The sequence below is a fragment of the Mesocricetus auratus genome, unplaced genomic scaffold (genome assembly GCF_017639785.1).
Source record: "Mesocricetus auratus isolate SY011 unplaced genomic scaffold, BCM_Maur_2.0 Super-Scaffold_100044, whole genome shotgun sequence".
NCBI classification, from domain to species: domain Eukaryota; kingdom Metazoa; phylum Chordata; class Mammalia; order Rodentia; family Cricetidae; genus Mesocricetus; species Mesocricetus auratus.
In genome coordinates this window covers 7,860,675-7,883,862 of record NW_024429221.1, presented here as the reverse complement: position 1 = coordinate 7,883,862, position 23,188 = coordinate 7,860,675, and the positions used below count along the sequence as shown (strand labels likewise).

General features: G+C 39.6%; 1 protein-coding gene across 1 annotated transcript; it reads left to right on the top strand.

Moving 5' to 3' along the window:
• The first annotated feature begins 9,821 nt into the window (after nucleotides 1-9,821).
• LOC121135871 (mucin-16-like) lies at nucleotides 9,822-16,337 on the top strand. Its single transcript, XM_040735246.1, has 2 exons — nucleotides 9,822-13,525; nucleotides 13,769-16,337. Exons 1-2 carry the CDS (start codon nucleotides 9,822-9,824, stop codon nucleotides 16,335-16,337), a joined length of 6,273 nt encoding a protein of 2,090 aa, XP_040591180.1.
• The last annotated feature ends 6,851 nt before the right edge of the window (nucleotides 16,338-23,188 follow it).

Here is a 23,188-nt window from a genome sequence, read left to right as displayed (position 1 = left end):
AGGCATCTTCTTAACCTTTTAGGAACCTCAACTTAAGCAAAACTGGCATTCAAGGCATTGATAAAGAAAATAGTTTCAAAACCAGGTATCATGAAGCAGAATTGGAGATTTATTGAAGATATTTCATTAAAGATTTTAAACATGAGGGTCAAGAAAATGACAGGCACTCAGTGAATAAAGAGAGGCATATCCACTTATTAGTAAAAGTGGATTGTAAAAATTAAGTATCACATGATTGTTGATATATAGCATTTTAGTGATTCCAAGTTATATCTCAAAAGGTTAGTAGGAAGTGTATTATTTTTCTCTTGCCCATCTCTCTCTTTTGATAAACAGGATTATAAAATGGTTCCCATGGTGCCTTGTATGGGATTATACTCTGATAGAACAAAAACCAGGAGTCACTGGGCTGCACAAAGGCTTAGGATATGTTTTATTGTAAATGGAGTTTCTGGTGAGAATCCTAGTATATTTAAGGTTTACAGGGAGAAAAGAATTAGTTGATAGTTCTGCTGGAAGTTTTGTTTCTTAGCTGGTTAGAGGCTTCAACCAGACTCTGGAGTAAAGGATTCTTCCCCTTTTCCTGTCCCTATAATTGTCCTTTTTTTGCCTCAGTGAGAACCAATCATCAACTGCTTTATTCTCCAAGAATTTCATAAATGCCTTGATCATATTAAACACAGCTAACTTCCTTTACCTTAGGTATCAAAACAGACTACAGCTCCTTCAACTGCAGAACTGTCTATGAAGATAAGCTAAAAAAATCGGTTTATAACTTCAGTGAGTCCTAAAACTAATCTGATCCTTAGCTTCCCTAGCTTCCCTGGGATTGCTAGAGAAATATCCACATTTCTCACCTCTCCTTTGGCAACTTTCTCTGTAACCACGAACCACCTGATGGAGGGGTGGGGCCTCAAGGGCCTCTCACAGACTCACAAAGGACTATTGAGAGGCCCTATCTGTCCCTGTTTGTTTCAGGCAACCAGAGCTGCTGTGAGTTTATGTGTGCCATAATTTGGTCATGTGCAGAAGACACTGTTTCGCCTTGATCGTTTCCAACCTCTGGTTCTTACATTCTTTCTTTCCTTTCTTTTGCAAAATTCTATGAGCCCTTAAGTGAGGGTGTGTTTCATGTAAAAGTTCCTTTTATGACCGAGATCTCTACAGAAACTTATTTCTACAACTTTACCAGTTGTGAGACTCTATATTAACTATCATCCACTGCACAATGAAGCTTCCCCAATGATGATTGAGAGCTGTACTAAATGTGTTTGATACCATATTTACTTAGTAATAGGTTCTGCCCTAAGGACTATAAGCTCCCTGGCTTTTAACTAGATTTAAAGAACTAGGCATTCATTTCCCTATGTGGAGTAGGCCATGCATCTAATAAAAAAAGTTTGGTTATCCCCATAACACTTATTCCACTATGGCATATGTTACCATATCTTGTCAAACCAATTGTTATTATAGCCTACAGGGTTCATGGGTGGATAATATTATTAATGGATTTCTCCCCCATCAGGCTGCACATATACCATGGAGAAAGCTTCTTTTAGTACCAACATGTTTTCTCTATGTCCTATGATCAAAGTGTGTGTGTGTGTGTGTGTGTGTGTGTGTGTGTGTGTGTGTGTATTCAGATAGTTTTGGTTTATCACATAGGTATGTATCCATCAGTCCTTTTGTTCCTGATCCAAAGTGATTTCAGGTTTTGGTGTCCTATGGAAGTTCAGAATAGGACACAAATTGACAGTAATGTTTCTAGAGAGATGAATAGAAAATGAAGGCAAAAGTGCAAGGTATTTTTTTAAATTAGGTTTGTTCTTTTGACAACTTCATACGTATATAAAGCACACCCTGCTTACTTTTACTCCCAACTTCTCTGTTACATGAATAATAAAAACCCACAGACAAATATTGGGGTTCAAGCTGAAGATCAGAGAAACAAAACAGCCAGCCAGTATCTGTATCAAGGCCGAAATGGCAATCCTGTCCTCACCATGACTGGAAGCTGAATCCCCTATGACTGAATACTGAATACCCTTCTCCTGTCTTATATGTCTCTCTAATCCTGGGGTTAAAGGCGTGGGCTCTGTTTGTCTTTTAGAGTTATTCACTCAGATGTATCCCCGGGTGGCATTAAACTCACAAAGATCCATCTGCCTTTGCCTCCTGAGTCCTGGGATTAAAGGTGTGTGCTACCACTATCTGGCCTCTATAGCTGTGGCTAGCTTTGCATTCCGATCTCCATGCAAATTTTATTAAATAATAAACAATGTACCACCACATATCTCTTATCTTTCTCCCATTCTTATGAACCTTTCATTCCTTGTTGGCCCCTTTCCCAGATTCATGACTTTTGGTTTTGTCATGTAACCCATTTAGGTTAGAGTTACCCATGGGAGCCTGGTGGGTGTCACCAGTGCTTACAAAACTGATGGCAATGACTCTCCCCTTCCAAGAATCTATCTGCATTAAATAGTTAAGAAGTGAGGTGTGGTTCCCCTGAGCCTGACTGTTGATAGTTCCATTTTTGTACACAGCCAGAAAAGGAAGATGATATGTGATGTTCTGTAGTTTATAGATACAAAACTGCAAAGATACACTAAAAATACAAAACACAAATACTTACTTTGAATATGTCACCATAATTAAAGTAATAATAGCAGGAAGCTTTACAGTGTAAAATTTTCTGGAGCTGCCAGTACCTAAATACTGCATGGTGCTTTATTTGTATTTGAGTCCTTGGCTTATAGCTTCTTGGACAAGTGAGTAATGACAGAATTTTAGGAGTACATGGAGTAGTTCTCTTCTTCATCAACCTAGATTTAGAGACAAGGATAACATTAACTCATAAATTGTACAAGAAATAGCCAATTTGGGATAGGACAGAAAGCCCTAGAGAAACCAAAACAGGACCAGATCCCATCTATAAATTTCCATTGAGTATATCTGTCTTCACATCCAGAACCAAAGCCAAATCCTGCTTAATATTTGACTGGAAAAAGAAGGCAACATTATGCTTTATGATGGTTTCTTAAAAGGATAATGAGTGAGTGTATTTCAACTTATATGCCGAGCATGCTTTCTTTATTCATCCCCTGATTGAACATTTAGGTTTATTCCACATCTTGTTAAAGAAATAAATTCAAGCTAGACATATTATAATCCTCATACGTGGGAGATGAAAGAGGAGGATCTTTAGTCAGTCTAGGATACAGGACTAGTTACAAACAAATCTAGGCTCATAGTGGGGTGCTTCCATGAAAGAAAAACAGACAATGAGAAGAACGGGAATAAGGAAGAGAAGCAGGGCAAAGAAAAGAGAAGTATGGAAAAGAAAACAGCAAAGGAAGCAAAGGAGGAACTATCAAAGTCAGACAAGAAGGTTAGGAATAAAGGAAAGAAGAGGCAGGAAATTATGTAACTTGTAATAAAATGATAGACATGGAAGAAATAACGTGAAGAGGAAAACAGGCACAGAAAGATAAATAATGCAATACTACACATTTTAAAATGTATGTGGAGTGTTGGAAGTGAAATTTATAGCAGTAGAGAGAATGGAATGGAGATTATGAGAGTTTGGTGATTGGAGAGGGTTTGACCAGTTAGTATGGTGAGCTAGGATACCTCAAATCTTTTCACGGTTATATTTTCCAGTAGAAAATGCTGGCTTGCAGTACATGAGATAATACCTTAGGGCTATGTAGGTCAATTTAGTCATGTATTATGTTTATACATGTGGTGCTTGAAAATGTGTGTTGCAGATGTATACTCCCATGCAGGCCCAAAAAGTTGACCACGGGAAGAAGCTTCGTTACTTCCCACCTTATTCCCATGAGATGGGACCTTTTACTGAAACCTGAGCTAGCCTGGAGGCCAGCAACCTCCAGTGAGCCTGCTTCTTTCTCCGTTCTGTGTAGCTCTAGGATTAGAGATGCAGGCGTGGCATCACCTGACTTTTTACATCATCGCCGGAATCCAAATAGGTCCTCGTGCTTTTGTAGCAACTGCTTTTACCCACTGAGATGGTGTCCCAGCTCTATGTGTGTAGGTGTTTCCCCTCTTTTCCTACTTTTCATGCATGGTTGCATTCATGTGTGCACAGTGTGTGCAAGCGTGTGTGTGCTTTTTTTGTGCATGTGTGTGTATGTGCATGTGGAGGCCTGAGATTACTGCCAGCAATAATTTTAAATCCCCTTTACCACCTTATTCATTGGGAAACTGTGTATCAAACCCAGAGGTCTGCAGTTTGCCTAGTCTTCCTCACAATCTTTCTCTGAGGAGCCCTGTCTCCATGTTCTGGGGACTCAATTGTTTTTTCTTTTTGTATTTCTTGCTTAAATTATAAACAATCTTATTTTATATATCAATCCCAATTCCCTCTCCTTCCCATCCTCCCATGGCCCCTACTGACCCCTATCCCATCCCTCTTCTGTTTTGATCCCCATGGGGGGTCATCAAAGTCTGTCACATCATTTGGGGCAGGCCTAGGCCCTCCCCCATGTGTCTAGGGTGAAAGAGTATCCCTCTATGGGGAATGGGCTCCCAATGTTCATTTGTACACTAGGGATAATACTGATTCCACCGCCAGAGACCTCACAGACTGCCCAGCTTTCCTAACTGACACCCACGTTCAGTGGGCCTGGTTCTGTCTTATGTTGGTTTCCAACCTGTCAGTCTGGTTTCCATGAGCTCCCCCTTGTTTAGGTCAGCTGTTTCTGTGGGTTCTGGAGATGGAATTATTATCAGGTACTAAGTTATCTCCCCAAAATACCACAGATATTTTTCTTTTTCCTTTTCTCTTTCTTCTCTTTTTTGTGAGAGAATTAACTATATAAATACACATTCTGGCAAAGTATAGTAAAAATTTCAGTCATTCATATACCATGATATGAATTTCTCTTATTGTATGTTCAACCCACTACAAATTGATACTTTTTCAAACTGGCTCATTTAAAAAATGTATTTACGCCGGGTGTTGGTGGCACACGCCTTTAATCCCAGCACTCGGGAGGCAGAGGCAGTTGGATCTCTGTGAGTTCGAGGCCAGCCTGGTCTACAAAGCGAGTTCCAGGACAGCTTCCAAGATAATACAGAGAAACCCTGTCTTGAAAAACCAAAATAATAATAATAAATAAAAATGTATTTACTACTTGAGAATTTCATACATATATGAATATATTTTTATTATATTTATCCTTCACTTCTGCCTCCAACCCTTCCCAGACTTTTCAAACATGTCCTCCTCCTAACTTTATGTCCTGTCCTTCTGTGAATAATCAGTTGTTGTTACATTTATATTTATTTTAGTGTGTGTGTGTGTGTGTGTGTGTGTGTGTGTGTGTGTATCCCAATGTACATGTGGCAGTCAGGGGACAATTTTCAGGAATCGGTTCTTTCCTTCCACTGTCTGCATCCTAGGATTCAAACTCAGGTTATCAGATATGGCAGCCTGCTGAGCCATGTCTCCAGCCCCTCTCCTCCACCTTCTCCCTCTTATGCTTCTTCTTTTTTTGAATGACGTATTGAGTCTGATTAATGCTGGCTATATGTGTAAGGTTGCAGGTCCAATCATCCATGGGGGCATTGGCAATCTACTAGGGGTCACATATTTGGAGAAAACTGATTCACAATCAACTGGCAATAACTCTTCAGGTATCACACCCATGCTGGAATGTTAATTGAGTTGATCTTGTACAGATATTGTATAGACCGTTAGAATCACCATGGATTCGTGAGGGCAATGTTCCCATTATGTTCAGAAGATAATTGTTTTTATATTTTTGCTTTGTTTTATTATGAAATTGTTGGTTGGTGACTAGGGTTTCTTATTTGCTAGCTCTGTCTTAATTATTAAACCAATTCTATTAATCTAAGTATTCCTATGTGGTCTTCTCTTACTGGAGAAAGGTATGGGGACCTGCTACTCCTCTGGCATCCTACATGTCGACTGCAGAGATGAGAGGGATTTCCTCTTTGTCCCTGCTTATATTCTCATTCTCTCCAGCTATGTCACTTCCTGCCTATTTGTATATACCTCCAGACCTCTGTGGTTAGTTAGTGGCAGTTTCTGCACAGCTACATCACTTTCTGGGACCATATGATCACCCCTCTCTGCCTGCACTTCCCAGAATTCTTCATGTCTCCTAGTCCTACCTATCATCCTGCCTGGTCAATCAGTGTTTTATTCATCAACCAATAAAACAAACATATATACAGAAAGACATTCTTCCATTATCTCCTCTTTTCTGTCTGAATAAAAAGAAGGGTTTTAGCTTTAACATAGTAAAATTATATATAACAGAACAGTTATCAAATGGGAACTATAGTTAACAATATGTAGTCCATTAGTGTTTAGCAAAATTTAAAGAAAATATTCTCTCATCTCTCCTATCTTTGTGAGTCTAAAGTCTTATGTGTAACTCATTTTTTATTATAACTACAGAAAACAATAACTGTCTGTTTTTAACTCCATCAAAGACCACAGAAGAATAGTACATAAACTCAAGAATTGACAGAGACATCTTGCTACCTGATCAGTTACCCAAAGTTCCTCTGTAAGGTTGGAGCATCCATCTTTGGCCCTTAGGCCATAATGTGTCTGGCAGAATCTTCAGTGATGCAGAGATTTTAAACTGTCTGCCTGCACTGGCAGTTTGTCAGTCATTTTTCTGTGTCTTGCAGAATGTCTACTAGACTCTTCCATGAAGCAGGAACTCCTCAGGACTGTCTTTCTTTCTTTTTTTTTTTTTTGCAAATTCAGCAGTCAATTTCCTGTGAGTCCTCCATGTCCAGTCTATCAAATAGTCTAGGCAAGAGTGGTTTCTTGCCCAAATGGCTAGTCTCTCCATGCTGAAAACAAACTCTATAATGAGTTTCTTTAATGACCTTTTTCTCTTTGAAGTAATTGGTGTGGTCAGGAACAGTTGTGTATCACTGTCATAAAAAAACCTAAACTATTTTAAATGCCATATTCTGTAGGTCTTTGAAAGGTTTGAAAAATATCTATCCATGTCAAATATTTTTCTGTATATCTAGAAAACCTAACTAATGTATCTATAAGTTTTGACTATTATAGGTAACTATAATTTGTACTTAATTATACATTACATTTTTAAATGAGCTGTATAAACAAATACCTAAATAAGAGGAGATGTATAAACACAACACCTAAATAAGAGGAGAAATATACATATAACAAAATTGACCTTAAATTTGAGTCATTAAGCCAAAATCCATGCCAATGCAAAATATTCATTTCTACATCATACTTCCCACTTTTCTTAATAAAGAGATTGTTTGTGATCATGAACCATTTATAACCAACCCCATTTAATTGAAAACAAATATTTATAAACAATATTTGGGAAGTCGGGCATCATTCTCTCCAAAATGCTTTCTGCTGTTTGGGGGTGCTGTCTATGGGAGCCTAAGAAGACCCAGAAACCTGGCCAAATTCTGACTGTTGTAGTCTGTAAGGCTGCATCATCTCAACTGTTTTGACTGTTATTATCATCTGGGCTACTGTTTCATGGGGTCTTGCTTGATCAAACCATATTACACTGGAAGGAATTCACAGCTTTTAATCTTTTGTGGAAACAAGAAAAGAACCTCTTTCCCCAAGTAACATGTTCTTGTACTTAAATGTAGAAGTCAAAGCATTTTCACCATGGCATACAAATGAACTTTGGGAGTCCATTCCACATGGAGGGATGCTCTCTCAGCCTGGACACATGGGGAAGGGCCTAGGTCCTGCCCTGGATGAAATGACAGACTCTGGAGATCCCCCCAAGGAGGACCTTACTCTCTCTGGGGAAAGATGTGGGGACTGGGCTGGGGGTGGAGGGTTGGGGTGGGGCTGGGAGGAAGAAGGGGTTAGCTGGGATTGACCTTTGAACCATGCATGTTTCTAATTTAAATAAAAAATATAAAGATGAAAAAAAGAAGAATTTTTTAAAAAGGCCCAAAAAAGAATTTTCAAAATATATAAATTGGATTAATCCAGCAGCATTTCTTTTAGCAGTTGGTGCAATTTCCTCAGCAGTCAAACAATTCAAAGACAACACAATAGCATACAGCATCTAGACTCTCTGTGTATTTTCCATATTTATGTGGCTTTAAAAATTTTTTATTATTACTCTATTTCTTTTACTTTTTTTTTCATTTACTGAGACAGGGTTTCTCTGTGTAGCTTTGGCTGCCCTTGAACTCACTCTGTACACCAGGCTGGCCTTGAAACCACAGAGATTTGTTTACTTCTGCCTCCGAAGTGCTGGGATTAAAGGCATGTGCCACCACACCCAGCTACTCTGTTTCTTTTTTCCTTTTTCTTTTCTCTCCCAAGCCTGTGTACATTTTTAAACACACTCTAAACCTTTAGAGGTTTTTCTTTATTTGAATCTGTCTTCACTGTATGTGTTTATCTTTTTCTGGTCATAAGTCTTTTATCTGCTAAACAACAGTGTTAAAATTAAAGCCATGACTGTTTTAGCTGCTTTCTTTCCAAGATGGCAAGGGTACTTTAACCACCAGCACTGAGATCTGTGCTCACCACCTTGGTCTACACTGCCATAAAGCAGCATGCTGCCACTTGGAGATGTGGTCACTGCCACTGCCAGCAGCTAGTACACACCATTCAATTGTTAGCAGGGCCTCTTAAAAGAGTCATGCAGTTTTTCTGTTTATGTGGAGTCACAAAACCTCCCTTAAAGGAGCCACGTGAGTCTCTGATTGTCTCTAGCAAAACGGAACCCACCAGAGAAAACACAGCTATCAAGAAGCTGTGCTTGTCTCTGTTCTTCTGTTTCTAAAATTCCTTTTAAGCTTTTGTCATTCTATATGGAAATTCATGCTACAGGTTTCTGGTGCCATTTTGTAATGTGAGCTTTCTTGCCCCGCAGGTCCCACTACCCTTCTCTTCCCCAAAGAAGCACACAGATGCTAGATTAATTGTGAAACTGTTGGCTGGTGATTAGGGTTTCTTATTGGCTAGCTCTGTCTTAATTATTAACCCATTTCTATGAATCTAAGTATTCCTATGTGGTCTTTTTCTTATCTTACTGGAGAAAGGTCCAGGGAATTGTTACTTCTCTGGCATTCTACATGTTGACTGCTTAACATCTCCTCAGAGAAGAGAAGAGCCAGAAGACATTGTTTTATAGATCTGGTTCTTATAGACTTTCTATTTCCTTTTCTAGGAGGCTTCCTGAACATTAGAGAGAGGGAGTATGATTTAGGACTGAATACTCTATAGTCATTTATTCCCTGCAATTTTGACCTAATCTGACTCATTTTTAGAGTTATAAGCCTTTAGGTTTAATTTATAAGCTATATTTCATGCAATTTCACCTGGGAAATATACAATTTATGCAATGATTAGTTTTTAAAGATTTATTTATTATGCATAGTGTTCTATCTGCATGTATGTCTAGAGGCCCAAAGAGGGCACCAGATCTCAATATAGATGGTTGTAAACCACCATGTGGTTGCTGGGAATTGAACTCAGGACCTCTGAAGAGCAGCTAGTGCTCTTAATCTCTGAGCCATCTCTCCATTCCTACAATGATTATTTTAATACATGTTTATATAGACATATAAATGCTAAGTGAGAAATGTTTTATCCTAGAACAACATAAATATAGTCCAGGATAAAATTTCTCTCATTAGATGAATGTAAAGAGATATGATTAATGCTGATGTCAATCAAAATGTGATTATAATCACCTTATACGTATGTAAGAGTGTATATAAGGCTGTTCCTGAGGATATTATTAGATCACTCTTTTATAATTACTATTATTTATCAATAGCTCACTATGTCAAATAAACCCAAACCAACCTTGCCTTCTTATGTAGCATCAACATTACAAGAACCACATAGTTCTACTGGATCTATGGCTTCAGTACTCAGAGCAACACCAAAGACAAGCACAAGAATGTTGGACACAAGCACAACAGTGACCTCTTCAACTTTATTTTGGAGAAGTAGCATTCCTTCAAACTTGGCCACTCTAAAAAACACAAGAAGCTCACAAAAAGCAGTGAACAGCTTGGAGGACACCAGTTCTGATCCCCATATATCATCTGAATCAATTGTACCTAAAACCACATTGTCCACTTTAATCCCTGAAGCCACAGGAAAGAGCTCTGTTTCTGTTTCAGTGAATGCATCAAATTCTACAAGTACTGACACACATAATGGGGCTGAATTAAATACTACTATGCTGTCAGATACATCCAGAACTCTTACTATGGTGGAAACTAACATACCTGAAGTGATTTCAACCACAGAGCCTACTCCTAGTCCTACTAAAGTGTCCTTTATTAATTCTGTTGTTATATCCAGTACAAAACCTACTTACAGCACTTCCTATTCAAGTCCTCATCAGTCAATCAAGCCAGAAGAAACCTCCAGTGAAATGTCCACTGGGCCCCCAAACTCTATCACCAGCACAGAAATTACCACTAGTGAGACAGGACATGATGTGACCCCAAACATGGTCTCCCAAAGTACAGTAGAAAAGTTCTCACTGCTGGGAATGCTCTCCAGTGTCTCTCAGACTTATCCATTGTTAGAGAGATCCAGTCTTCATGGCACAAGTTATGATACTCCATCCAAGACAAAATCATCAGCACTAGAAGGAATCATCTTTGAACATTCCTTGGTAACTACAGTCAGAACAAACTCTTCATCACCTGTTAATTCTGCATCACCACAAAGTGATAGTCACTCTTTTGCAGGTTCTATGAATTCATCCCTACCTATTACCCATCATACTACCAAGCAAGTTTGGAACTCAGCTTGGATGCAATCTAGCCCACTTGAAAACATGGATTTAACCACAAGGTATGGTCCTAACCATACAAATGTTTCTCTTCCTGAATCATGGACAAGAGACATGTCTGTTGGGAACACATCCTTTACAAAGCTGCATGAATCATCAAAAGAAACTTCCATTGGAATCACCATTGGGACCCCTGTTTCTAGCATCACTATGAAATCACAACAGTTGACAAACAGTCACACTGGATATTCTGTGGTGACATCAAACATAGTGACTTCTAAAAGCACATCAACCTATGCCTCAATCAAGGACACATTTACACATTCAAAAGCCACAGCATCTTCCAACAGTATTGCTTCAGAAACATTCACACCTATTTCTTGGGAAGAAGCGAAGTCACCAGATTCCATTACAATGCCACATGAGCCATATTCACCTTCTGCTATTTATTCCATGAAAGACACACACATTAAATTGTCTACTAGTTCTATGGCCCCTGCAATCACAATTTCTAAGAATCTAATCCCAACAGACTTGTCCACAAGCTTGGTACCTGGGACTGATTCAATTCCAAGCTTAAGTAGCAGCCCTCAGACAAGTTTCAATATTGCACAATCATCAAATATCTCAGAAATGACCAGTGTTTCCTCAGTCACAAAAGGAAATCACATGGAAGATGGGGCATGGACATTTCTACTTTCAGAATCTACAGACAATTCTTCCAGTCCTCCATCCCCATCATGGACTCATTCAACTTGGGAGGGGACTCATTCAACAAGACCTATGCCCCAGACAGCCTCACATTTTCCAGTTCCTTCCAATGCAAAGAAATACAACACCAGCTCTCCTGCTTCTGTCACCTCTATCTTCATAGTTGCTAAGGACCCAATCCCTACAAGATTACTTACAACCTCAGGATCAGTAACTCAATCAATACCAAGCTCCAACACTGCCCAACTCTCTAAAATCTCACAGACAACCTCTGTTTCCTCATTCACACCAGCAAATACCATGGAAGGTGGGTCTCACACACCCCATGTCCAACACAACATCACATCTACATCAGTCCCACCTGAAAAGGAAACTTTCACAACCATTCTGCCCACCATGGAACATACCAGATTTTCACCTTCACAGCCAATCTCATCTGAAAGTATGGAGATTGAGACAGGCACACTTTCCTCCCCAAGGACAGCATGGGCAGATTTCAATTCATCTGAAGACATAAAACCCAGTCCTAGCCATAGTGGCCTGCCCACTAGCCCTTCTCTTTTTGAATCTAGGACAAGCACCATTTCTGCTGAGAGCACATCCCTGTCAGCCCCTCATCAGTCATCATCAGAAGATACTTCCACTGGAAACTCCATCAGTCTCCCTACCTCCACCATCAGTGTAGAAACAGAAGAGATGACAAACAGACCCATGGGACAATCTCCAGTTACATCAGACATTTTGACTTACCCAGACACATCCAGTACTGACTCAGTCAAGGACATCCACACCAGTGGGATGCATTCATTTCCACATTCAGAATCCATGGTTCCTTTCAACAGTCCTGCTTCAGCCTCATGGACATTTACTCCTAGGAAAGGATCCATGTCTACAGATTCCACAACACCAGGATTACTTTCATTGACCCCTGATGCTTCCTTGCCAGAGAGACACAGTAGTCATTCTCCTGATTCTGTTGCTTCTGTTTTCACAGTTACCAGGGATCTGTTCCCAACAGCTTCACACACAAGTTCAGATCCTGTGACTGCTTATAGTCCAAGTTGGAGCAGCATCTCTGAGTCAAGATCCAACACTGGACATTATTTCTCACCCTCACAGATGAATAAATTTTCCTCAGTCACACCAGAGCCAAAAATGGAAGCCAGCAGTTCTGGACCCCAATTCAAATACACCATCACACCTACTTCAGTGTCATCTGAAAATATAGCTTTCCCCACTACCCCTCCCACCATCCAAGTATCCCCCCTTTCACTTACACAATCAACATCATTTGATCATGAAAATATTGGGACACAGAAATTTACCCTCTTGACCACACTAACACAAACTAATATACCTGAGGTGAACTCAAGCACAGATTTCATTAGTAGTCATTCTGAAATGCCTTTCACTTACTCTCTTCCCGTATCCAGAACAGTATCCATGTCTCCTGATAGCACAGCACTTCCAACACTTCAGCACTTTATACCAGAAGATATATCCAGTGGAATTGTCAGCTCCAACATCACAGAATCAGAAGAACTATATACGAGCAAGACTGGGGATTCTAAAGTAACATCAAACATGGTCCTCTCCCTGGAAGCATCACCCATGTCTTCAGTGTCTGACAATCTCACTAGTTTCCTTCCAACTCCACTAGTCACAGAGACATCCACGTTTTTAAGTCAAAGTTATGAAGATGTATCAGTTGCAAAATTTCCAGCTCTGAAAGGAAGCCAACCTGCTGATTCTCCAGGATATCTTTATAGGCCTACTTTAACTTCCCCTGTTACTTCCACAGTAGAACACAGCACCCCATCTCCTAGTTCTGTGGTCTCTGCCTTCACCACTTCTAGGGAGGCAATCACAACTGGGAAGGATATACATGATTTATCTACTTCATTTCCAAATTGGAGCAGTAGTATACACTCAAGCCAAGAGACTTCACAGGCCACCAAGTTCTCACAGACAAGCTCTGCTTCTTCACTTAAAGCAGAAATGACTATGGAAGCCAGGACTCCCATGCACAAATCCAAAACCTCTATCACTCCTGCATCGGTTTCATCTAAAACTGCATTTTCAACCATGTTCCAGCATCCATTGGTAGATACTACAATATCTGTTTCACAGGCCACATTTTCCAATGCCTCTAGAACTATGACTCAAACAGATTCTTCCCTGAGCCAATCTCTTCCACAAACTACTATTCTTGAAGAGACTACCATTGCTAAAACACACAACAATGTTTTTTCTCAGTTGCCCCCAAGCATGACTACTGGCCTCTCCATTTCAGAGTACATGACAGCTGACAGAATCTCCACAAAAAATCCTCCTTATTTCTCAGCATCAGAAGATATCACCACTGGAAGCATTCCCAGCCACATTACCTACCCTAGCACAAAAGAAGAATTAGCCACCATCTTTGAGGCAGGTAATTCTGGGTCTTTATTATATGAAACCCTGTCCAGGGACACTGCAACCACTGTTTCTATGACAGAATTTTCTTCACCAGAGCCTCAAACATCTCCACATTTAGCATTGATATCTGAACACAGCAGTTTTGATGAACAGTCACATATAAGTTCTTTACCCAAGGAAAAACACACCTCTTCAGATTCAGTATCAACTGTGACTGAGAAGACCTCACTGTCTCCAGTTACTTCTACATCACAAGTACAAAATGTCTCTTCCCTTGGTTTTGTGGGTGCACTTGTAACTTCTATTCAAGAGACAACCTCAATTGGAAAAGACAAAAATATAGTTTCTAAGAGCACCTCAATCCAAGGCCTAGACGCCACAAGGCTTTCAACTCTAGGTCCTTCATATGACATAAGAAACCTAAAGACAAGTCACATTTTCTCAAACAACCCATCAAGCAGAGTAGAAACTAATATTCTTGGAGTTAATTCCCAAGATACTATCCTAGATAATTCAGGCCTATCAAGAATAACAGCTGTAATTATGACCTCACAAAACAATGAGGATGCAACACTTTCAACACCAATGTTCTTATCTGAATCTCCACACAGAGAAACTCAGAAAGCTTTTCCCCTAACATCAGTAAAGCAAGAATTCACCATGCCTGAATATACTAACTTGATGACAAGATCTAGTTCTGATCTTTACACAGTGCCTACTAGGATTTCCACTGGGCTTTCAAGAACAGAAACTAACTCAAATGATGGACTATCTGTTTCAAGTTCTGCATCTTTCACAAAGACAACAGACATCTCTACGGGAACTACTTCCAATGTCTCTACACTTCCCATCCCAAACATTGATATCAGTCAAGTAATTAATGCTACAGAATCATCTAAAATCACCACTCTTTGGAAAACTTCAGGCACTACTTCTGATACTCAGGCCTTTTCTACTGTAACTCAGACAGTTCTCAACATAGACAACATGTCTGTTCTGAACAGTTCTGAGTCACTGTCACGGACAGACTCCCCATCCCATGAAGCAACCTCCTCTGTGAATTTTGCAGAAATACATCAGACAACATCACATTTTCCTGCTACTTCCACATCAGAAGGACAAAGACTCTCCTCTCAAAGGACTGCAAAGGACACAAACTTAGCTTACCTTACAACTTTGTTTCCAAGCTGGAAAAATGGTGAGTTAACCACTTCAAAGGATACCAGGACCTCACAAACATCTTACATGTTCACCAGAACTGAAGTAACTAGTATGGACATACCCACTCCTAGACCCCAGTTCCAAAACACTGCAGCATCTGATGCTGTTTCACCAGATGGGACTTCCTCTTCCTTGTTGATATCACCAACAAAGACATTGCCTTATTCTGCTTCCTCTCTATCACCACAGAGTTCAAACTCTACTTCTTTACCTGAGATGTCATTTCCCACCTCTGGGTTCTCTAAGACAACAGACACATTGAGCGGAAGCTTGGAAACTGAAACAAGTTTGCCTCCAAATTTAAACAGCACCTCACTTGAAATATCGGGCTTGCCTCAAGTTACTACTGATACAGAAAAATTTCAGTCTTCCTCACAATACGAAGTAACCAGCATGAAGATTATCAGTACAGGACATGAGCTAAGTTCCTCTGTACCAGCACCCCCTGTATCTTCCAGGGATACCTATACAATGGGGGCTTCTTCCTACATTTGGGTGACTGCTATGTCTACATCATTTCCTGACTATTTAGAGACTACCAGATCTGATACTGAGCAATTTTCCCATTTGACTTCTGGATTGAGAGACTCTAGCATGTCCCTACAAACAAACATACCTTCACGTCCTGTGTCTACTCTCATTTTGCCAGAGTCGGAGACTACTGTCACTTCTGCTATGAACATATCAACTCCATATCAGACTCTATCTTCAAAGTTTACTGAAACTCCAGTAGAATCAGCTACCATCTTACACCCTTCTTCATCTACTGTAGAGTCTACTGTGGCAACATCCTTCTCAGAATCCAATTTTACTATGCCTTCACCGGAAAGCACTTATGTTCCACAAACTAGTATAGATGAGACAACTTTTGTTGAAACAACAACCTTTTCTTCAAAAGAAGAAATAACTTCATTTGCCACAACCAGCATTTCAAAAGGCAACTCATCTGTAACTTTGAGCAGTCCTCATTCTATAACACAGTCAAGTCATGTTGATGTTTTGGTTTCCACAATTGCAGAAAGACTGTCATCTTCAACTTCTACACCACTGTTCTTTTCTGCTTCCACTGGCGGTGACTTTACAGCCAGTCCAGTCCTCCATGGGATTACTTCTTCAGGTAATTTACAAACAGAAGATAACAGTATTGTTATAATGAGTGGCAGCACTCAAGATTCCATGATTATGTTTGGAACTTGAAACCTAGATCAAATTCCATCAAGACATCATTATCAACCTTCTTGAGAAACACAATGAGTGAGAGTTTTGACTTGCGAAAGGGGACAGTGCTTTTCAGGTTCTTACACATTCACCCAGGTTGATAAGTAAGAAACCACTGTCCCTACATTTCCATCCACAGACTGGGAAGGCAATAACCCTTTGCTAAGAGGTAGAAAGTTAGGAGTCCATTATTGCATTCATATTTATTTGTGATTACTACAGTTAACATTATTAAATCATACAAATTGTACAAATTAGTGAGTTTCATGATCATACATGCTGAAACAATGCTCTCATCACCCCCACTTCCTACAGTTACCTCTTCTCACTTTCTTCTCTACCTTTTAAATTCCTTCCATATTCTTTATAGTTAGTTTACTGCCTTTAGGGCTTTTTATACGTTTGCTTCCACATAACATAAAGTCTATGATGTTTGTTTTCCTGTCTGCTTAATACTGTTTAACATAATTATTTCTAGTTCCTAGAAATTATGACTGAGTAAAACTCAACTGTATATACTGCACATTTTCAAATTCATACAACTGTTTGAAAGCATGAATCCTGTTTTGTGTGTTACTAGACATGGGACCTAGGAACTTGCACATGTGAGGCAAGTATAATACAGATAGCTTATACCCTCTACCTTCATACTAGAAGGTCCTTTAACAAACATTGGTTGAATTACTAACACCAATCACTTCTAATAACTGAGGTATGTATAGGCAAAACATAGAATACAAGCAAGTGTATGAGTAATTTCTAAAATATAATAGATGTTCTAGTGTTATTATTAATGATAGTTGATAGTGGTGATGATGACAATTAGGCAATTATTTCTGTATCACACTGCTTCACAAATGTTTTAAATCTTCATTGTAATATTCTTTTGTGGGTAATGAAGTTGAGATACATAGAAAATGGGATATAATTTTCTCACTATTAAAAAGCTCATAAGTGACAGAAGTAAGCTAATAACTTAGATGTTCTTGGTTCATGCCTGTCACTCTAGCATGTGGGAAAGTTGAGACAAAAAGATGCTGTCTTCAAAGAGAACCAGAGTTACTGAGGCCCTGTCTGAAAAATCAAAGAGGAAGGGATGTAACTTAGTGCTAGAACACTTCATCTAGCATTCATAATGTCATAGGTTTGAGTCGAAGCACTCACCCAACAAAAAAAAATATAAGTCAAATCAAACAGTAGTAGGAATTTATGTTCTAATTCATTAGTTTAAATAGGGGAACTCAAAAAGCTAGCAGACAATACAAGAGATTCTGGCATTACAGTAGTCATATGAAGACAAGATTTTAGAGAGAAATTGTAACCTTTGTCAAATACTACAGAAAGGCTAAGCTGCCATAAAGTGAAGCATAGAGGACTAGACTTCAGCCAAAGTCACATGGAGATAAAAGGGAGAGATATTGCTTTAGTTTGTTTTGGAAGGTTATTCCATATGGATAGACATATATGCTATGATATATCTATCTATCTATACCTATATCTATATCTATCTATATATCTATATCTATCTATATATCTATATCTATATCTATATCTATCTATCTATCTATCTATCTATATATATATATATATATAGAGAGAGAGAGAGACAGACCCTGGCTGGCATGGAACTCACTCTGTAAGTTATGCTGAGCTTGAATTTGAAATAGTCCTGCCCTAGTCTCCCATAGAGTAGAGATTATAGGCACTACTAGATCTGACTCAACAAAGAGTTCCTACATGTTACTAGAATTAGAACAGAGTTAGAAGGCAAGAAGGAGATCATGAAAACTGAAGAAATAAAGTACCTAATGATGTTGGAGAGACCCAGAAAGCACTAAATATACTAGAAGCCCTTTTAAGGATACTATCACTGTAAGAGAATTAAATTTGTTATGAGATTTCATTTGTGACACAAGTCTAAAAATGCCCCCAGAAACACTACTAGTTTCATTAGACACTCTCCGAGGAAGTGTGTTTGAATCCCTACATAGATAGTTGGAACATAGAAGTAATATGAAAGGTATATATTTGAAATCATTGATTCACTTTCTCTCTCTCTCTATATATTGTCTTTATATATAACCAGCGGGCCTCAAACTCATGATTCTTATGCCTCAGCAAACTAAGTATGTGGATTTCAGTTCTGTAGCACTATACTTTACTATGATTCTTCTTGTATTTGTAATTCATTCATACTCTGAAGAGAAATCAAATCAAATAAAAAGATAAGGGCACATTTAAGAAAAAACAGAAGAAAAGGAGGGCAGACAGCAAATAATAGGTGGGATGTGATTTATTTGGTAGTGTGCTGCTTAGCATGCACAAGGCTCTTGGTTCTACTCCAGCATTGCTTAAGGTAGGCATGGTGGCCTACACTTGTATTCCAAGTACACAGGAGCTTGGAGACAGGAGGAGCAGGTAATTCTCAGCAGTGTATTAAGTTTGAAGCCTGCCTAGGCTGCATGAGACCCTGCTTTTAAAAAAGAAAGTAAGAAAAGACAGAACAAAGGAGGGAAGGAGGGAAGGAGGGAGGCAGGGAAGAAGAAAGAAAAAAGAAAGGAAGGAAGGAAGGAAGAAAGAAAGAGAAAGAGGATGAGAGGGAGAGAAGAAGGAGGGGAAATGAAAGAGAGAGAAATATTAAATAAAGAATGACAGAAGAAAGCAAAAGGTAAAAGACAGGAAAGGCCATCAGATCTATGTAGTGCTATCTTTTTTGTTGTTGTTGTTGTTGTTTTTTCGAGACAGGGTTTCTCTGTACTGTTTTGGAGGCTGTCCTAAAACTCGCTCTGTAGACCAGGCTGGCCTGGAACTCACAGAGATCCGCCTGCCTCTGCCTCCCAAGTGCTGGGATAAGGCGTGCACCACTAACACCCGGCTATAGTGCTATTTTGCTTATACAAATAAAGTCTGTCTGAAGATTAGAGAATGGAGTTTACTACTACCTAACCATAGAGGTCTGAAGGTCTGTACAGACAGGAAGGAAGTGAGCTAGCTAGGCAGAAACAGGATATAACCAGGGAGAAACAGGAACTTGCTCTCTTGTCTGCTGAGACGCTAAAGGTGTGGCAGTGGCTTGCTCCTTCTTCTCTCTGATCTCTCAGCATTTTTCTCTATATCTAATTCCAGTTTTTTTTATCTAGACCAATTAAGTACTCCATTTACAGATCTGCAGTAGACATATAGACAAATTGACATATTTACGGAAAGCTAACTAGCTATGGCTCAAGGCCACTGTTATAGGCTCTAGAAAAAGAATGAAATGTACTCAATGAAGTGATCTATTTAGACAGTACAGTCTTTGTGGAAGAGAAACTTACCTATTTTCTACCTCACTCTCACCTTCAGAAACAGAAGATGGCACACAGTCCCACACAGAGATTCCTGATGGAGCTACTCATGGAGACACAGCAGGCCTGGGAAAGGACCTCCTGGCTTCTGCATCACTTGCTAGCCCTAAAGGTAAGTCCCATTGTGATTATTCCCTAGGAAGTAGACATAGTAACCTTTGCCTTATTTTCTGTTCCAAAGCACCAAATCTCTTGATTTCCTTTAAAAAAATACTGTATGGGTTTCATGAATCCATGTCTGAGCAGGATCTTTGTCTAATGGTTACTGCATAGAAAACAGTGTAAAACAATGTTCTCATCATATGCTGAGCATGGTTCACTCCAGATCTCAAACTTTATTTTCTCTCCTCATTCTGTCTCTAAAGCCTTTCTATGTAACTCAAGCTGGCTTTAGACGGACAATTTCACTGACACAGTCTCCTGCATGCTAAGACTTCAAATAAGCATCTCCATGTCCATCCTGAAATGCTAATTTAATAAAATATATATGTGGAAGACTGTGATATAAACTAAAAATTCATAGAAAGATGTAAAATGAACAAAATCATTATAATGCGACTTTGTGTATGGACGAGGGCTGGTAGTAAGCCACAGTAGTTTGTACGAGCTAGGCAAGCACTCTCTTGCTGAAGCCTGCCCACAGTTCCTCACTAGCAGATTTTAAGTCAAGAACTCTACATCTGAGCAACATGCCCAGGTTACATCACTGGAAGATTTTAGGTAGAGGCTCTACCCCAGAACCATGCCCCCAGCTCCTCCCTGGGGGATTCTAGGTATATCTGGGGCCTGTGAAAGTAAAAAAGCTCATCAGTTCCTTGGAACTGGAGTTATGAATGGCTGTACGTCCCTAAGTGGATCCTTTGAACCAGAAACGGGATTTTGCATGAACAGTAAGTGTTCCTAATGATAAAATCATCTTTGCTGTTTCGTGGTTTTAGTTTCCTGAGGAACCTCTAATCTTTCTTTGAAGTGGATGGGCTCCGTAGCCTGTATTCCCACCAATAGTGTATGATGTTCATTTTTCTACAACAGTTAAAAGCATTTTTGATATTTTGAATGTAAATATCATTTTGACTAAAATAGAAGTGAGTCTTGGTGTAGTTTTGCATTTCCATAATGGTTAAGAATGTTGAGCCATTTCGCCATAGACTTAGTGGGAGCCAGGTTTTAGTTAGCTACTTTGGAGACTTTTGATATCTAGGTTTTTAATAAAGATATCACTAAGTCAGAACTATTGATTTATTCTGTGGCCAGCTTGCATTTGGCAGAGAAGGCAAAGAAGAGAAGGAAAAAAATTCAATTCAAGGTACCTTAGCGTGCAGATTCCAGTCTAGGTCACAGTATTTATAGGTGTGCTCTACCATACCCGGATTATGCAGTTCTAGGGATTGAACTCTACAAATGCTAGGTAAATGTTATACCCAATAAATTTCATGCCCAGTCCATGTACACTTAAGTACACTCATAAAACAATACCATGAAATGTTGGGTATCTTCCAGAGGGAAAAAATGATTATGCAATAAAACAGTGCTAGTAAAACTTGGTTTGAACAAAGCCAAACAAGTTCTTTTACAGCCACATCTCTAGTAAAAAAAAAAGACAAAATAAATAGGGAATGGTCACATTATGGAACTTTCAAACAAATGGCACTTGTCACCTCTCTCAAAAAAGAGTTACATTCTTTTTTAAAAATTTAAATTAGGGACAACCTTGTTTTACATGTCAATGCCAGTTCCCTCTCTCTCCCATCCTCCCCTGCCTCCTACCAACCCACTATCCCATCCCCTTTCTGCTCCACAGGGAGGTTGAGGCCTTCCATGGAAGGTCTTCCTAGTCTGTTACATCATTTGGAACAGGGCCTACGCCCTCCCCCATGTGTCTAGGCTGAGAGAGTATCCTTCTATGTGGATTGTGCTCCCAAAGTCTATTCATACACTAGAGATAAATAATGATCCACTGCCAGAGGCCCCGTATATTTCCCAGACCATCCAACTGACACCCATGTTCAGGGGGTCTGGGTTTGCCTATGCTAGTTTCCCAGCTATCAGTCTGGGGTCCATGAGATTCCCCCTTATTCAAGTCAACAACTGCCTCTGTGGGTCTCTTCAGCCTGATCTTGACACCTTTGCTCATCACTCCTCGCTCTCTACAACTGGACTCTAGCAGTTCAGTTCAGTGCCCAGTTATTGCTTTCTGCTTCTGCTTCCATCAACTACTGGATGAAGGCTCAAGGATGGCATATAATGTAGTCATCAATCTCATTACTGGGGAAGGACGTTTAAGCAGTCTCTCGACTATTGCTTAGATTATTAGCTGGGGTAATCCTTGTAGATCTCTGGATATTTCCCTAGTGCCAGATTTCTCTGTAAACCTATACTGGCTCCCTCTATTATGGCATCTCTTTTCTTGCTCATCACTATTCCTCCCCTGACTCAATCTTCCTGTTCCCTTGTGTCCTCCTCTCCCCTCCTCTTCTCCCCCTCTCCTTCTTCTAATCCCCCCTTCCCTCTCCCCATGCTCACAGTCTTCTCAGGAGATCTTGTGCCTTTCTCTCTCTCCGGGGAGCCATGTGTGTCTCTCTTATGGTCAGGAGGTACATTCTTATATACCATTATTTCACACCTTCATTTATTCATATATTCACTCACACTTCGAGTTGAACACCTACTACTTGTCAAGCAGTCAAACACTAATTGTTTTTAACAGCCAGAACTTCTGGAGATGAAAATTTTCAGTTCAGATATTGGGGTAAGAAAATATGAAACAAATGAAATATAATGAATTTTCAGTGAAGGTGAATATAAAGTTGCCCTTGAAAATGATCAAAATTGGTAAGGTTTGATGAGGGATCAATAGGTCAGGAAGACAGAAGAGCTTAACTTTGAGTAGTACAGACAATAGAGGGAGCAAGGATTGCATAAGCGTGGTCACAAATTTATGGAGGAGTTACAGCTCAAAAAATACAGGAGGGTTAAAGTTGTAGCTCAGTTGGCAGATTTCCTGCCTAGAATTCACAAAGCCCTGAGTTTTTGTCCTTGGCACCATATAAACTAAATGTGATGCATATCTATGATCTCAGTACTTAGGAGTGAGTCGGATGAAAAGTTTAAGAACACTCTTAGCTATGTAGTGACTTTAAGGCTGGCCTGGGAAATAGGAAATTCTGTCTTTCCTGTCTGTCTCTCTGTCTGTGTCTTTGTCTGTCTCTGTCTGTCTGTATGTATGTTTCTCTCTCTCTCTCTCCCTCTCTCTCTCTCTCTCTCTCACACACACACACACGCACACACACACACAAAACATCAGTGGGAGAAAAGGATGAGCAATACAGAAAAATTCACAGTACCTTTTCCCATAGTCAGTTAGTGCAACACTCATGCCAGGAAAGCATCACTGTCATAGATACTTCTCTCCCTTTCATCATGTAGGGGAAAATATGAATTGCCTGCCTAGAAAGTGTAAGCATTTTTTACAAGTTGTATTGC